The sequence below is a fragment of the Callorhinchus milii genome, unplaced genomic scaffold (genome assembly GCF_018977255.1).
Source record: "Callorhinchus milii isolate IMCB2004 unplaced genomic scaffold, IMCB_Cmil_1.0 Scaffold23, whole genome shotgun sequence".
Lineage (NCBI taxonomy): Eukaryota > Metazoa > Chordata > Chondrichthyes > Chimaeriformes > Callorhinchidae > Callorhinchus > Callorhinchus milii.
The window spans coordinates 7,227,064-7,245,087 of record NW_024704764.1 but is presented as its reverse complement, the minus strand read 5'-3'; the positions used below and the strand labels follow the sequence as shown (position 1 = coordinate 7,245,087).

Here is an 18,024-nt window from a genome sequence, read left to right as displayed (position 1 = left end):
TATGTTTTATGACAGGCTCCGTGAGCCTATCAACCCCAATGCTCCACAGACAGCCATGAAGTCAATGAACAATTTTATATGCATTGCGTGAATCAGGATCAGTAAGGCAGTCATTACTGCAAACTGACTGAGAGCTGTGCCCAGACAGACAGACACACCTAGACTGCGTTTCAAGATGCTTGTGTCATTGCTGCACATGCTCCGGCTTTAGGAAGAGATGATGGTTGGCAGGGTGTGTCTGATGATTCACATTTGCACATTGAACCTGAAGCTTCCAGCAGTGTGCGGACAGATCAGCAAGAATCTCTGCACCGCACAGCGACGTGCCCATTTAAAGCAGCATCCCTTTCTCCAAGATGTTTGCAAACAGGAGAACACAACAATAATAATAGTCCTCTCATTTGATACAGCGTCTTATCACGTCTTCGAGACGTCTCATAGTCCTTCAAAGAATACACTGTCAAGTGAATTGACTGTATATTTTTGTGGGCGAAAATATACAATTCTTAAGATGATATACATTATAGAATGTCTCTGTCTATCTCACACCCAATGTGTGTCCGTGTCTATCTCTTTGTTTGTGTGCGTCTCTCTGATTGCCTTGGACGGTGCATGTGTGTCTATGTGTGTCACCCAAGCTCTGTTTCTGTGCACGTGTGCCTGTTTCTCTCTCTCTTTCTCCCACGCGAAAAAAATAATAATAATTAATAATTTGGTCACTCAATCCACGACCGTTGGTGGAACACGGCTATGCGCAATTACCTTTTCTCCCTTTCATTTCCTTATTGTACTGCACTGTTTGTGTCAGTTGGGGTGCTATGTCAAGCGTTTTTACACCATTGGAAGAAGCAACTCGTATTTCTGTAGCAATGCGTTAACGTTAATGTTTCAAGTGTTTCACAAAAAATAAAGTCAATTGGAGTGACCTTCTTTTATATATAGGCCGATGCCAGTCTAGACTTTGTGTTCGGGTCCTGATGGGAAGCTTAAATCAACAAACGTTCTGAGTCACAGGCTTAGAACTGAGCCAAGTTGACCCTTGGCTTGGCTGCTATGGAAATATCAGGTCAAATGATATGTTGGAAGCGCGAGGGCAGGACCAATAGTAATAGTAATAATCCTTGCATTTGATATAGTGTCTCATCACGTTGTTGAGACGTCTCAAAGTGCTTCACAGGATATACTGTAAAGTGTAGTGACTGTGTGTTTTGTGGGCAAAAGGCGGCAGCCAATTGTGCACAGCATGTGGGAAGGAAGAGCTAAACTTTCTTTGGGAAAGGTTGTCTGTGACCAGGCTCCTTGTCTGGCAAGTGGCTCACAGCCGCGGGTTGGCACAACCACCCACGGTCCTTTGAGCCATGGGGAGGCGGAAGGGGGGGCGGTGGCAGAAAGGGGCTCCCAATCAAGGGAGGACCTCGTGCAGGGGTTGGAATCAACCTTGGAGACCGTGTCATCTGCTCCTTGTGTGGAATAGCCCTCCCGACAAGGGCTTCCCACACGTCTCCTTGTTCATTGCGCAATTGGCTGCCGCGTTTCGTCTGCAGAATACACCGTCACTCCACTTTACAGTATATCCTGCGAAGCACTGTGGGACGTCTCGAAGCCGCGATAAGGCGCTATATCAAATGCAAGCATCATCATTATTATTGTTATTATTATTGTTCAGTGTAAGCGGGCGCCCTGCAGCTGTGTGCGGGTGAGCAGTGGTGGCACGTTCCCCGTCGATGACACACCTGACACCTTCCAGGCTGGAGTTTGGTTGATTAATAAAAACGTCGTTAGAATTTAAGCAACTTTGGACGCGGCATTGCCAATTACCTGGCAACCCAACACGCTTCCTTGGTGGGTTGGTCGGTCGGTCGGTCGGTTGGTTGGTTGGTGGCACTGCAAGAAATTCCTGCGAAAAAAAAACATCTGCAAGCATTTAAAATTCCAGCAGCAACAGGAAACGTTAGGAAGAAAGGGTTAAAGTTAGCTGGGACCACTCCAGGCTCCTCCTCTTGGCATCTGGCTCCCAGCCACAGGCCACATGATGCAACAAGAGCTCCAACTCCCAAGCCCAAACCTTAGCCCAGCCCAACACTGTGCTATGCTGTGTGTGTGTGTGTGTGTGCATCTGGTTGATGCCTGTACATATGTGTGTGTCTGTGTGTAGTGAGTGACTGAGCAAAACTGCTTGGAGGTCAATGATCTCTGTCCAGATGAGTGGAAGAGTTGGAAGGAGTGGGTCTTAAAGGTCTGTTCTCTCTATCCATCCATCTATCTCTATCTGTCTATCTCTCTCTCTTTCTCTGCTTTTCCACTCCCTCCCTCCCTCCCTTCCCTCCCTCCCTCTCTCTCTTTTACTTACTCTTCCTAACTGAGAGCAGTGAACAGGAGAGATTGTGTTACAGCACAAAGTGGGCTGGTGTCCCAGGGACAGAGAGGTCTGACTGAAAGAGAGAGAGAGAGTGTCACACACACACTCACTGGGTTAGAATCCACTCTAATTAAGGGCCAGGTGAAAGGGAAATTGATTGACTCTCAAGAGAAGGAGGCTTGATGTGAAGGAGGTGGACAAGGCAAGGACGCAGTGTGTGTGTCTATATATATATATATATATATATATACTTGCCTTGTGAATGCCTCTGTGGGGTGGTTGCTTGTTCTGGTGCTGCAGGCAGGGCTTCACTGTGCTGGGGCGAGACTATGGCGAGGTGGAGAGAGAGGAAGAAGAACTACAGGAGCTACGTGTTGGAAAACTTCAAGCGGTAAGTGTGTGAGACTGAGCTCAGCTGAGCTCTTTGTCCTGTCTTTTATGTGCGGTGGAATTTGCCCCTTCCTTAGGCTGTCTGGTTACAGGGGCTCCTGTGATAGTTATTATAATAATACTAATCCTCAATAATAACCATAATCCTCGCGTTTGATATAGCGCCTTATCCATGTCTTTGAGACGTCTGAAAGCGCTTCACGGGATATGCTGTATAGTGATTTATTTGACCGTAAGCTTTGTGGGTGATACGCGGCAGCCAATTGCGCACAGCGGCGTCCCCACAAACAGCCGTGGATCGAGTGACCAGATTATTATTACTTTTATTAGGTGATAAGGGGCTGCATTGAACACAATCCTTGCATTTGATACAGCGCCTTATCACCTTGTTGATCCTTCTTGAAGTGGTTCACATAAAGTGGAGTGACGGTGTATTTTGTGGGTGAAACGGGGAGGCCAGTTTGCACTCAGCAACCTCCGGCGAACTCCGATGGAGTGAGCGATCGATTTTATTTGGGGGGGGATTTGTAGGCCAGTTTGTCGTCTCATCTGAAGGACGGCACCTCCGACAATGCAATGCATCCCCAGCGCCGTATTGGAGTGTCAGTGGGTACTGGTGCAGGATGAGCGAGGGTCTCCTATCTCCAGCTCAGTGCTCGGACTCTCACCTCCGAATCAGAAAATTGTGGGTTTAAGCTCCAGGTTAGGACTTTCTGCTCACGGTTGAGATTGATGTTCCTATAAGTGTATGGGGGAGCGATAGCTTTGTTGGTGGTGTCATTCTTTCCGTGAGACATTCAACTGATGTCCCATCAGGTGGACATTAAAGACTCCGTGGACCCATGATTGGATTCGAAAAGAGAAGGGAGTTTCTCCCAGTGTCCTCGCAAACATCCTCCAGATAAAGTTGGTTTGTCACTTCATGGATGTTTAGGACATTGCTGTCTGCAAATCGGCTTCTGTATTCATCAACAAATATACACTTTACGGTAGAAACATAGAAATTTACAGCACAGAAGAAGGCCATTTGGTCCATGGTGTCTGGGCCAGCTTCCTTTCAGTCGCATTTCCCCAAACCCCTGTAGCTGACTTTTTAAAAAAAAGGTATTTGTCTGTCTGTAAAGATTCTTCCAATAGCTTTCAGATGTTACGATAAGGCACCGTATCAAATGTAAGGAATTTTTTAAATTAAATTAACTTATTGGAAAACCATACAAGAAAAATGCCAAAAGTTCTAACTCCAACTTTGAAGATCTGTGCACAGTGAAGCCATATCTGAGCTACTCAGTGTGTGAGGCTCTCATTTGTCCCACTGAAATCCAGTCGAAGCAAATTACAGCCCGAAAAGAGTGAGGACGTCGGAAGCGGCACAGCTTACACCAGCACTACGATCCACTGATTATCTTTTGGGACAATCCAGTTCCCTGGTACTATGGAGACGCTTCTGTGAAATGCCAGAAAGGGTGTGGGTTACAGCAGGCTGCATTTGTGTTCTCCCTGGGGCTGTGTTGGGGGCACCCAGGAAACAGCAAACGCAAAACACCCAACGATTCTTAAAATCATAGAATCTTACAGCACAGAAGGAGGCCATTCGGGCCACCGGCCCACCACTCCCCCGCTCCTACCCCAATGGCCCTGCAAATCTTTTCCCTTTTCAAATACCTATCCAATTCTCTTTTGAAAGCTTCTATCGAATCTGCTGCCACTGAACTTAGAGGCAGTTCCAGATTGAAACAATTCTCTCGGTTTTTTAAAAAAAAACTGGATTACAAAAAATTCTCCTGGTCTCCCCTCAATTAGATTTGGGCTCTGATTTTGTGGAGCCGCAAAGAGGCAATATTACAGAAGTCTTGCAGCCCTGCATTACCATCCTGGTTCCGTCATGATATGCCTTTAGACTTTGGTCTCCACACTGCAAATAATTGACCGCATTTTTCTTTCCCCTGATTAACATAAAAAAAGCCGTGCAGTGTGCAAGGACCTGTCAGGTTCCAGCCAGATGTGGACGCAGATTAAACTTGCGGGGTTTAACGGCAGGAAGAGGCCAGATCTGTTGGGTGTAAGCAACACGCCAAATCGTAGCGGTTATACGATGCGTGTGCTGAGGGTGTTGAGCGAGGACTTGTTCAAGAGCGGCGATGTCTGTGTGGTCAAATCCCCTGCCGACACTCACTGCCCGAGTTCACACACGAATTAAGTGCCAGCCATCTGTAGAATCACCACTGGCTAAAAGGAAAAAGAGCCCACAGCCTTCTGGACGGGAGGAAAAATTGGATAATAAGAATTTCCCATCTTAACAGGCATGGCTCCCGCCCCAGCTGCTTGCTGGGTACATGGCAAGAGTTTTAAATTCTTTCTTTCCTGCTACTTACATACACAGTCAATTCACTTTACAGTCTATTCTGTGAAGCGCTTTGAGACGTCTCGAAGACGTGATAAGGCGCTCTGTCAAATGCAAGCATCATTATTATGTTCTAGGGTGTGTTTCGGATGTCCACTGCATTCCTAGCTGAGTAGTAGACATTTTTTGCTTACTGCCATTAAGTTAAATCTGGAGGGTTGGCTGGACATCCAAAGATGCTCCCCTTCTCCATGGAATCTTGACATCCACCTGAACCAGCCGACAGGACCTCGGTTTAACGGTTTATCTAATGGACAAAGCAGTATAACTTCCCGGGGGTGTCAGCCGAGACAATGAGCTGAGGTCCCAATGTGGGGTTTAACCTTAATCATAACCTTCAGACCCAGAGGCAAGAGTACAACCAACGAAGAAAGAATTTGGGAAGTTAGGATAGCGTATAAGTTAGATAAAGTTTTAAAAACATCAAAATAGGAGGACAGCTGCGTCCAGTGTTGTATGAATCTTGCTGGATTGGGAGTTCCTGGAATGGTTGAAGCACACTCGCAACAAGTGTCTCGAGCTCCATCCACTTGATCTGAATACTACTGAGATTCAGGAAGAGGAAGTGCTGTGGCACATGGGGAACTAGAGGGGTTACTGCACACACACATAATGCAAATGTGGGTCATTCCAGCCATCCAGTGTGTGGATAGAATGAGGAGCAAGAGTGGTACAAAGGCAAGTCAGGGGTCTCCTGAGGCAGTTGCGTTGACAAATAAGTACTTCATACGTGTTCCAAGGGCAGTGACGAGAGGCAGGGCCAACGTGAGCCCTACATTACCATGAAAAAAGTGGTAGCACGAGGGAGGCAGGGCTGAAGGGAAAGAGGAAGGAAGGAATAGATTTATGCAGGCATTTGCGGGAACCCTTCACAGTTCTTCAGAGTATCCAAATCTGACCGAAAGTTCAACATATACATTCCATCTACCCACAGAAATGTCCCTTTGTCTATAACGGAGTATGTGCTCCAATAATAATAATAATAATAATAATAATCCTTGCATCTGATATGGTACCTTTCTAATGAGTTGTGTGGACAAGCAGTGGGAAGCCTGACAGACGGTGTTTTCAATGGCTTTGGTTGGTTAAACTCCAGCAGTTACCCCAGTCCTTCTCAAGTCTCCAAGCCTTGGTTCTCACCAACCTCACCTAATACTTTGCGAGATTAGATAAGGGGCAAATGCCCCTCTGGGTGAAGAGTACTTGTTCATTTGAGATGCAGGTAAATTTCTGTGCGTGATGCATAAAGTAGAACTCTGTATGATTCGGGATACTCTTAAGCACGGTGATGGCTTTTTGCATGTAGCAGGTACCCGGCTGACCAAAGTAAAATGTATGTGGCGTAACAATGACATGTATGACATGTTGTATCCCGGGTGTTAGAGTAAGGTGTGTTAACAGAGCAGGTGCAGAAGCTCTTGGGAGAGTCTGGGGTTGGGGGGAGAGTTGAACCCTGCAAAACATTTGGGCAAGTCTGCTGCTTGCTGCACTTAATGAATTGATCCCATTTTTATGAACAGGATTCCTTTAGCATTAGCTAAACAGACTAGAAGTGATGTGACATGCCAGTGCCAAACTGGGCCATTTGTACGCACCCTCTTCTAAGTCACCCCATCATATCGACAGGCTGTGGTTCAGTAAGTCACGGGGTATTTGGGTACCGCACTCTGTTAGAGACAGAACAAGACATTTACCAGCAGCAAGTGTAGGGTCTCCATGTGTTTGTGCTGAGTAAACTTACCACTCAGACACAGGAAATACTAAATACTATCCCAGGTTACGAGCAGCAGGGGAGACCTTGTGATCTTGTAAAGCTGGTGCTCTGTACTTAGAGAATCCCCCAGCTCAACTGCGCTGCCCCCATTCCCTCTCCATCCCCACCCCCTACCCCCCTGCCGGGGTTTAACCAGCTAAAGCCATTGAAAGTACCGTCTACTTAGCTCCCTGCTGCTTGTCCAGCTGAGACTACATTCCTCCCCAGCCTCTCCCGGCAGCACTATTGGCAGTGAGGTTGGGGTCGTTTTATAATAATAAACCTTGCATTTGATATGGAGCGTTATTGCGTCGCCGAGACATCTAAAAGCGCTTCGCAGAATCTACTGTAAAGTGAATTAACTGTGTATTTTGTGGGCGAAACAAAACAAAAGGTCTGCTTTGGATGCAGGTAGGAGGAATTGACTGAAATTGATAGTCCGTGGTTTCGCTATAAACGCAGCAGGCTTTTCGAACAACTTTCTAAATGTTTGGAAGCTGCCCTTTTCTTTGTTAAAAAACATCGATTGACGTTTTGTGTCACGTTGGGGGTAGTTTTTGTGCTGTTCTCCAATTCGCCTTCTTTAACCTGTTCGGTGCGAGTGGAAAAACTGGAATGTTTCACTTCCCCATTCGGCAGATCTCAGTTCGGATAAAAGACTTGTGTACTGATCTGATCTTTGCTTGTTATATACCACAGGCCTCATCAGATCTGAGCCTGACTCACTCGGTCACCTCCCAAACCCCAGACAGGTAAGACTTTCATTCAACCCACCCCTCTGCTAATGTTCTCACAGACTAGTTTTTAATTCTTTCACACACAACCCACCCGCCCGCCCACCCACCCACTCACTCCTTCCCCCTTGCTGGGGAGGTTTAATTTTGTTTTCACATGCATGATGGGGAGGAGGAAGGAGGTCATAGCAGGTCATTTTTCCTATCCTCCCATCCCTGCCCCCCCACCTGATGCAAACATTGGCTCTCACAATAGAGAGCAGAACCGAGCAGCACAGCCTGACAGTCACTCTGCTCAAATGGCAAGTACTCAAAGCTCAGTTTGTTGCTTCCCATTGAGACCAGCTGCCAGCCACAGTCTTGGGACTTTCTGTCCCTGTCTCTGCCCGGGTCCCATGCCTTGGCTTGCTCTCGTGCATGTTCTCTTATGCACGCGCGCTCTCTGCCTTTCTCTTTCTCTGTCTGTCCCCCGCCCTCTGGATATCTTGACCCCACCCCTCCCCCCCGCACTCCTTCTCCATTTTTATCCAACTTCCAAGTTTCGTTTTCAGATCAGAAAATCTTCCCGAGGAAATGAGACAGTTGATCATCGAGAGGTCGACACCAAAGCTTTCCCTCGTGGAGGACAAGCCTGTGATCATTCAGGGTGAGAGCGTCAATCAATCAATCAATCAATCAATCAATCAATCAATCAATCAATCAATCAAGGACTGAGACCTTGTGGGAGAAGATTGTGGTGGCTGCTGGTAACAAATTAAATGGCCATAAATAATAATAATAATCCTTGCATTTGATATAGCCCCTTATCACGTCTTTGAGACGTTTCAAAGCGTTTCACAGAATATACTATAAAGTGAATTGACTATTTTTTGTGGGCGAAACGCAGCAACCAATTGTGCACAGCAGCGTCCCCACAAACAGTTGTGGATTAAGTGACCATTTTATTATTTGTTTTGAAGGAATTATTACCCCCAGAAAAGTGATCCACCAATTAACTAAAAACTAGGGTTCCTACTTACTGCTAGGTAAACAGAGGCGTGAGGAGTAAAGAAACTTGTCCAACGTTTCGCCCTGCCAGGAATCAAACCCAGTTAAGGCGAGTGCTTAACCACTGAACTACAGGGCTCCACAAGTAACAACTTACATTTGTATAGGGCCACAATTCATTACAGACCCTCACAATAATCTGGTGCATCACACAGTTTGCAGTTGCTCAATTTCAATTATCTGAATATGGAACGATCCAAATGTTACTCCCTTAGACACTGAAACAAAAGTTTTGCGCTTGTAATAATAATCCTTCCATTTGATGCAGTGCCTCATCACATCTTCGAGACGTCTCAAAGCACTTCACAGTATCACTGTGAAGTGTAGTGACTGTACATTTTGTGTGCGAAATGCGGCAGCCAATTGCGCACAGCAGTGTCCTACAAACAGTCGCGGATGAAGTGACCAAAGTATTATTTATATTTTATTATTTTTTGAAGGGATTATTACTTAGCTGTGTGTATGTACCGATATTACCATCAGCATCAGCAGGGAAAGAAGCAGAGGTCTGTTTGGCTCTGCGTTCAGTATATGAGAGAGTTTTTTTTTACTTTAAATAGACTTCGAAGTATCTTTTATCTGTGGCAAAGCATATGTTATTCAGAGGAAACTGCTGCTCCCAAAAGCTCAGATGCTTGTTAATCTGAAGGTCTGGGTTGGGTGTAGATTGCTTGCTGCGCTATTCAGGAAGCATCAAAACCACATACAGGTTGCTCAAAAATATGTAATAATAATGCTTACATTTGATACAGTGCCTTCCACATCGAGAGGATGTCGCAAACGCTTCACGGGATTTACTGTACAGTGTAGTGACTATTTTGTGGGTGAATATGCGCACAGAGGCAAAATTAATGGCTCCCCCTTTTTTTTTTATTTGGGGATTGTTGGCCAGGGAATTTTTACCCCTTCTGCTACCTCTTTGCCCGTCTTCAGATAGCACCTGAAGGCTTTACTTTTTGACCTTACCTACGGTCACCTTTCCTCTCTCTCTCTCCTCAGCTCGGGGTCAACCTCTGCCATTGTTCAGCGCTTCAAGATGCTACCCTGTGTGTAGATTGCTGTATAAATGCAAGTTGTTGTAATAGTGTCCAGGTTAGATTATTCCAACAGGTGCAAACCAACCAGAACTCTGCAGCTCATGTCCTCTCCCTCACGGGCAGCAGACTTGTGGCTGACAGCGGGCAGTTTGGCAGGCAGCAAGGCTGGGCATCGAGGGTAGGTGTAGGTGTAGGGCTGGGCATCATGTGCATTATTTCCTACATCTGAGAAGTGGGGATGAGGAACGAGGCTCTTGTAACAGTAATTTTGAATGACTGCCCTAAGGCCAAGTACGGAAGCACTTTCTGTTCTGTTTCAGCAGCTATTCTGGGACAAATAGCACAAAGTGAGTCATTTTATTTGTCTGAGGTGTGGCCAGTGCTGGTCCAGTGTCCACTGTTCTCAGAGGGAAGTTTGCACAGCTGATGTCTCTGCTCCAAGATTCTATCCTATGTGAAGGTCGCTGTATAATATGTCAATGTAATTCTCTCTCCCTCTCTCTCTCTCAGGTTGGCTGCACCGTGGGACCACGCCATGGCTCAGGCTCCGCAGGCACTGGTTTGTCCTGACACAGGACTCTCTAGATTATTATACAAACGGTGAGCTGAACGCACAGAGGCTGGGGATGCTGGTGTTGACCAGTCTGTGCTCTGTCATATGGCCGGATAAGAACAGCTACAAGGAGACAGGTAAAGGGATCTGACTCTGAACAGGGCACCCGCGAGCGATCAATTGTTGCCTGGCTCCACGCGTGATGCATCTCAAATCTCGTCCCCCGCATTCAATCTAATCACTCCCGTCACTCCGTGCATCTTTTTCCATTAGCATCATCTCATTCCCAGACAACTCTTGCTGAATGCAGAGCAACTCTTTTGCCCGGTTGCTCTCCATCCACAATTTGGTCGCTCAATCCATGACTGTTTGTGGGGACACTGCTGTGCGCTACTGGTTGCCGCGTTTCGCCCACAAAATGTACGGTCAATTCGCTTTGCGGTAACACTGTCTCGCTTTGAGTTGGAGCGTGTCCGAGTCTCGTGCTGTGGATGTTGTTCTCAGGCTATTGGCGAGTGACTGTGCACGGCCGACGGCTCCAATACCGACTGTACAGCAAACACCTGAATGAGGCCATGCAATGGGCCAGTGCCATCCAAAGCGTCATTGACAGCAAAGCCCCAGTGGACACCCCCACACAGCTGCTGTTACATGACATCCAGGTACTAAGTCTCTTTGAATCGCATTCTTGTTACTTCTGGTTCTCGTGTGGCATTAAGATGTGTGGACAGCGGCTATTTCGCGGTCAGTTGGTAGCCTCCTTCCTTCCTATGTTCAGAGCTCCACACCGCTCGCTCATGCAAACCCTCAACTGTCCAGCGCCTCGGAACGTCCTCCTGACGTGAAAGGCGCTAGATCAACGTTAAATTTGTCGTCGTATTGGGTGACCAAAGAGTTGTGATACCATTACAGTGCCAAATAAGTCTTAAAGAAATTTTTTTTGTTTTAGATAATCGGATAATTGAAAAATGCGACTTTTTAGTCACCTTGTACTTATTAAATATTTTTCTCTTAAAGTGATAGGTTTTCAGCTGCTGTAACTCTTAACCCTTTAGAAAATGTGAACGTTGAGGCCATGGAGGAGCTGGCTGCGTGGAGTTAATTCCGGTTCTGTTTGTTTTTTATTGTGTTCAGGAGTGCCGCTGCAATCCAGAACTACTTGAACATATCTACAATTCCAACCCCATCCTCCAGTACACGCAGAAACCACTCTATGCGCCTCTGCTACCGTTCCCTTACGGACCTGTGACACACAACTGTAAGTACGGCATTGACCTCTCCATCTCCTAGCAATGTGCAGGAGATGTGTGGAGATAAGAGACAATAGGAGAAAAATGTGAGATCTGATTGTGATGATTAACACTGGTATTTCAAGTCTGCACTAGTGTTTTTCTCCACCTGATCCATTTAATGTAATCCTGTTTGTTCCTTTGATATTTCACTTTTCATGCATCTCGAAACATAGGATAGAATAAATATGCAATGCCCTTGTTTCTTATTTACTATTTACTCCCCCTCCGCCCTTTTGTAACTTCCTTACGCAAGCTTCAGGCTTGTCGACATACAGTTGGAGGAGTTTTAACGTTCATCCAGGACTTGCAATCTGAACGTGGGCTTCTGCGGTGTGGAGCTCTGAACATAGGAAGGAAGGAGGGTTTAAAAGTGCTGGATCTCATTTTTTTTTCATATTTTATTTCCAGTTCAAAACACGAGTGGTTCAACGACTCTGCAGGATGAAGCTGTCAAGATCTTCAATTCGTTGCAACAGTTGGAGGTGCAACGAGAGCCTGTGCCCCTGATCCAGGGAGTCCTGCAAACCGGGCTGGAGCTGCGGCAACTCCGAGACGAGATGTACTGTCAGCTGGTCAAACAGACCACCAGCCCCCTGGAACCCGGGGGTACCAGGGACCTGCGGTACTGGCAGCTTCTCACCTGTATGGCCGTTACATTCCATCCAAGCTCCGCTATCCTCAGACACCTCCACTTCCATCTCGCACGGTAAGCCCCAGTGAGCATCCACTAAGTAAGGTGCCAATTGACCTGCAGTAACATCAGTGGTTAGAGCACTCACCTTGTAAGCACGAGGACTGGGTTCGATTCCTGGGCATGGCAAAACTTTGGGCACGTTTCGTTACCACACATGCCTCTGTTTACCTAGCAATAAGTAGGAACACAACATACAGCCTATTCACTTTATGGTATATTCCGTGAAGCGCCTTGAGACGTCTTGAAGATGTGATAAGGTGCTATATCAAATGCAAGGATTATTATTATCTCCACTGGATACCTTGATGCAAACCGCCCCAAATAACCTGTTTGATGAGAATTCGGGATCCCAGCACTGAGATCCTTCACTTCCAGCGTTGGCTGATCATCTCTCCATGTGTGACTGTCTGACTCATAGCAGTTCAACAGCTATTGGCCTGACACAATCACGTGAGGGAGAAGGGAATAAAGAAATATAGTTGGAATAGGAGGAGGACGAGGAGGCGTGAGAGTCTTGTGTGAAATCTAAACACTGGAATGGACCATTGTGCCAAAAGGCATATTTCTGTGCCTTATCACACTTTAACAATACAGTCCCTCAGTGTTGCCATATTAGTCCATGGCCTCTTGCTACAGCTCCAGAAATAGCAATACAATAGTGTCTGAAGTCTGCTGTGTGTGTGCGCGCTACCCTGCTTGAAGGGCGCGATATACATGCAAGTTGCTGTTGTTGTTATCATTGGAGGCAAGCATCGTGTCTGATGCTTCTCTGCTTTTCTTTCTCAGACAACGGGCTCTGTTTCCGGGAAGCGAAATGGACAAGTATGCGGAATTCATCACCGACTTGCTGAGGAGGAGCAGGGCGCGGGAATGTGTGCCGTCCTGGGCCGAGATCCGGGCTCTGACGCGGAGGCAGCAAGTGAGCTGCACCGTTCACTGCGCGGGTGCTGGCACCTGCAGCATCGCTATCGGCTCACATACAACAGCGGGGGAGGTAAGAGACTGAACATAATCGTACTGACCTCCATCTTCAGTAATAATCCTTGCCTTTAGCAGAGCGCTTTTCACGTCACTGCCAAAGCAGTTCACAGGATTTACTGTAAAATGTGGTGACCGGATTTACTGTAAAATGCAGGGACTGGGTTAAAAGCTCTATTAATTGGTTTTTGTGGGCGATGGTATCAGCCAAGTTGCCCAATCTTGTCTGGATCTGAATTCGCTGAAGTGTGTGGAATGGCCAGTGCTTTGATGCCCACAGCTGGAGCTCTGTGATAATGAATATATATATATAAAATCATCAACGTCGACTGTTGGCTTTCCGAATGGCGTGTGAATCATTCATGTCACTCCGGGCAACTGCCGGTGAATAATCATCAATCAATCGTAACAATCGTTTATTTTTTAAAAACTATATTTTCTTCTAATTTTCTCACTCTGCCACAGTTCCTGATATTCCTGCGCCTTTACTGTAGAATCATTGTCAGGAAGTGAGCAGGCCGACTGTAAATTTAAACTATGTTTTAATCAAACTTGTGCTGTAAAGACAGCTGCACTGTTTAACTTAATCCTCACATTTGATAGAGCCTTTAACAAAGAGAGCTCAAAACCCATCACAGGTAATCGTTGTCAAGTATAGAAACCGTAATATTTTAAAGCAAGCATGGCAGCCGCTTTATAATAATACCAATCCTTGCATTTGATACAGCGCTTTTTCACATCTTCTGGACGTCTCAAAGCGCTTGACAGAATATACTGTAAAGTGAATCGAAACGCGGCAGCCAATTGCGCACAGCAGTGTCCCCACAAACAGTCGTGGATTGAGCGATCAAATTATTATTATTTTGAGGGGATTATTATCCACCGGAAAAGCGATCCGCCAATCGACTGATGACCGGTTCCTACTTACTGCTAGGTAAACAGAGGTGTGAGTGGAGTAAGGAAACTTGCTCAACGTCTCGCCCTTTTGCAATATCAAGACAGCCATGACTCATCAATGAATTGCCTGTGTTAATTTGTAGGTGGTGAAGCAGTTGATTGGGAGATTCGGGCTTGGGGATAGCCGCAACATCTTTGCTCTATTTCAGCAGTGTGGTGGTGAGGAGCATCTCATAGCGAGCAGCGCTGTTGTGGCCGATATCCTCAGCAGGTTTGAAAAGTAAATGTGCTTCAAATACTCTCAAAGTCGTGACTCCGAGAAAAGTGTTAGTGAGGAATATTCTACTCTCTTACTCGTATGCAGTATTGCCACTCAGCTTGGGCTCAGTCCACATTAATAATAATCCTTGCACTTGATATAGCGCTTCACCTCATCACATCTTCGAGACATCTCAAAGCGCTTCCAGGAATATGTACTGTAGAGTGAATCGACTGTATGTTTTGTGGGCGAAACATTAGTTCATAAATAAGTGTGTTTTCTCACTTTACTTTCCTAGTCTTAATTCCAATGAAGAGGAGCCGGAAAAGCAAGGGAAGCTTCACTTCAAACTCTACTGTGTGCTGGATCAGGATATCGTTCCAAAGGAGAGCGTGGAGTTCAGCTTCCTGTTGGAGCAGGTATTGATCAATGGCTTTAGAGCATATTATTATTATGTTTCCGGCTCCAACATTGCCAATAACGGCAATATACATACTGCCAGGTATGTGTACAAAGAGACATGTAGGGCCATCATGTTTTCCTCTTAGTCTAATTCCATTTGTCTGCTTGCTCCCACATCATATCCTGTAATATTCTACTTTTTTAAGCTTCTGTGGCAACACTTGCATTTATGTTCTTAACATTTATGTTCTTGTTAGGTAAACAACAAGAAAAGTACGACTCTCTCAAAACCCATCGCTGTCTACCCTACTTTTCACTCATTCTCCCACTGGTCTGACCGTGCCTATTAATCCTCTGCTTTGTCTTTGTGTGTGCATTTGGCTGCCGCCCTGACCTGCGAGCTCACTATCCCTTGCCCCAAACCTCTCTTTCCCCCCCTCTTGCCCTCCATCTCCTGTTTTCCCAGTCACTATGCGCCCCTCATTTCTGAGTCTGCTACAGAAGATCGACTTGATTCTGATCTTCCATTCGCACTGCCTCTTTGCATACCAATCAAGGTAGGTACCAAGTCTTAGATGTATGAGGTTAGTCAAGTGGTTAGGAACCAGGGCTCCGTGTAATGACTTCCAGTGGTGTGTCAGAAATGTATTTTGTTTATATCTAGGCCCACGAGATGGTGACAAAAGGCTACTACGCTGCATCACAGGACACCTTGCAGTCCCTTGCTGCCTTGAGGTTGCAATTTACAATTCAGGATTTCAGCACCCACGTGCCATTGCCCAGACTGCAGGATCTCTTCCCTGTCCACATCCTCCAGTCCCAGGTCCTGCAGTCGGTAAAAACCATGCTCTCCACAAATGGCACAAACACTAAAAGAGGGAGCGGCTTCCTGGCGGGAGGTTTCCCGAGCAGCCTGTGGGGGAGCTCGGCTGGTAAGCACAAGCTGGAGGAGGAGCAGCTTTTAAAGGTTCGACTCAATGAGGAAATGGCATCAACGATGGCAGCCATAGTGGAACACTGGAAACTGCTGCAGGGGATGAACCGAGAAGAGAGCATGACTACTTACCTTGCCATCGTGCGAGAGTGCTCCGCATATGGAGCCACTGTGTATCCAGTAGGTCTACGTGTGGTGAGTGCATCTAATTATAGGAGTGGGGGGATTAGGAGGGCGTAGGGGATAAGGAAGGAGGGGGCAATGGGACGAGGGACGAGGAGGGAAGGGAGCCAACAGGATTAAGAGTGAAGGCGACTCAGAAAAGTCTGAAGTGAATACAGAATACATTGTTTCCTGATATTACTTTGTTGAATGAAAACTGATGTAAAAGTATATGATGATTGTACTTGTTCTCTGCTGTTAGAGCTCTGCGGAGCAGTCTGTCCAGAGACTGTGGCTGGCACTGGATACAAAGGCTGTGTCACTTTACAAGGAAGGAGATGCTGACCCGCTTGAGAGCTTTGGCTACCATCAGATCTCGTCATTTCATCCAATGGACAAGAACATCTTTAAAATTGCTCTGGACAAAAAAGACTTTTTGTTCGAGTCAAACCAGGTAATCTTAAGATTATATACCGTCTCACGACTGTGCATGATGTAGTTTTGAGTAGCGGCTCTAATGGATCTGATTTAGCAATATAGACCAGCATCCTTGAGGCAACTCACTGAACATCTTCCCCCATTTCAACTTAGCTTCCCCCATGTCTACTTTAGCCAGATTATCAAGTGAGGTCACTTTGTTGAGGAGTCTCTTTCTGAAGTTTACGTAGACTTTGTCACATTGCTTCTCACAATCATATTGCCACGTTTGTGTTTTGGCGGAAACTGCCAATGTTTTTTTCCTCATAAGAACAACCCTGGCTTTAATTATCTTTTTTCTTCTTCAGGTGGAACAGATTTCTCAGCTCATGAAGATCTACAAGGCCAATAACGTCCGAAAACGACCACATCCTCGGTTTGAAGGCTGTAGAATTAGACCAAACCCAGAAGACAGTCTATCTACCAGCCATCATCATATCCTGTACAGAGGTTCCATCACTGAAGAAACACTGCGTCGGTGAGGACTGACATAGACAGCTTTCTTTACCGGGATCTTACCTGTCCTATTACTACTGCATCAGTAGGTCTCTGGGTCTCTGCACAGCTTTTGTATGCAGCTCAGCAATGCCTGTTGCCGTATTTATTCTATCCGATGTGCTCTGATCGAATGGGGCTGCAGGCCGATAGTCCTGTTGGACATAATATAGTGCCTTATCACATCTTTGAGACGTCTCAAAGCGCTTGTGAACCACACTCTGATGGAAGAAAGTTTCTTTTTCCTGAGACAGAAGGGACGCTCTAATGTAATTCTAAAGGTAACGTTTTTGTATAACGTAAGATTCTCTAAACAATAATGACAGCTGAGATCCCAAGAGCATTGAAGAAGAAGAAAATTTCCCATGTTCATAAACGGAGTACAGAGCTTCCAAAATATCATATTCCAGTGACCTTTGCTGGTAATTGTGGACAGGATCCAGCTTGGCTATGATCCCCTTGCACACTTTCTGTTCGTACGTGAAACTTTGTGCTGGAGTTTATCTGGTATCTACGGAAACATCACATCTGGCATATGTGCAGGAAGCATTACTGACTTCACTTCACAGAGGAAATACGATCAGCAGATGACACAGAAGTTGGCCTTTTGACTCCTGAGGTATTGGACCCAACTGACTAATGCGGTTTCCCTGTACTTCCTCGGACAATAATAATATTGCATACCTTGTCAGTGACAATTAGTTTTATTGATAATTACTGTTGGGTATTAATTAACAATTTGCCAGAAGACCGTCACTTTGAAGGAACAGAAACCATGTCACATGCAGCAGCCTCATGAAACACTGAGCCGAAGAGCAGACTGAAGCTGCCGGCAGCTTTGCTTTCACATAGGGCCTACACTTGCGTACTGTCTTAAACTGTTTGTAATGGAAAAGCTCTTTATTTAACTGAATACACAGTTTCCTTTTGCTTTTAATGTACATACATTGCACTATTTTGTACAGGTCAACTCGTGCAATATGTAAAAAGTCAGAATTAAAGGTATTTTGTACCAGAATTTGCAGCCTGTTCCAATCGCGTTTAACTGCAATTTAGATCAGGTTAACGAAGTTGGAGCCGCAGGTGAGAAGACATTGAGAGAAACTAATGAGGCTAGCTTCTCTTTTATCCATATTCAGCTGTAGAAAGTTTATGCTCAT

The 18,024-nt window shown here is 45.9% G+C and overlaps 1 protein-coding gene across 1 annotated transcript; it reads left to right on the top strand.

The window, feature by feature from the left end:
• The first annotated feature begins 2,363 nt into the window (after positions 1–2,363).
• On the top strand, positions 2,364–17,882 carry plekhh3 (pleckstrin homology, MyTH4 and FERM domain containing H3). The gene is made up of 13 exons (XM_007901463.2): positions 2,364–2,750; positions 7,603–7,655; positions 8,189–8,283; positions 10,232–10,411; positions 10,779–10,936; positions 11,409–11,532; positions 11,975–12,272; positions 13,047–13,254; positions 14,279–14,415; positions 14,693–14,813; positions 15,461–15,925; positions 16,155–16,346; positions 16,678–17,882. The coding sequence occupies exons 1-13, from the start codon at positions 2,622–2,624 to the stop codon at positions 16,849–16,851; spliced, it is 2,334 nt and encodes a 777-aa protein (XP_007899654.1). The 5' UTR covers positions 2,364–2,621; the 3' UTR covers positions 16,852–17,882.
• The last annotated feature ends 142 nt before the right edge of the window (positions 17,883–18,024 follow it).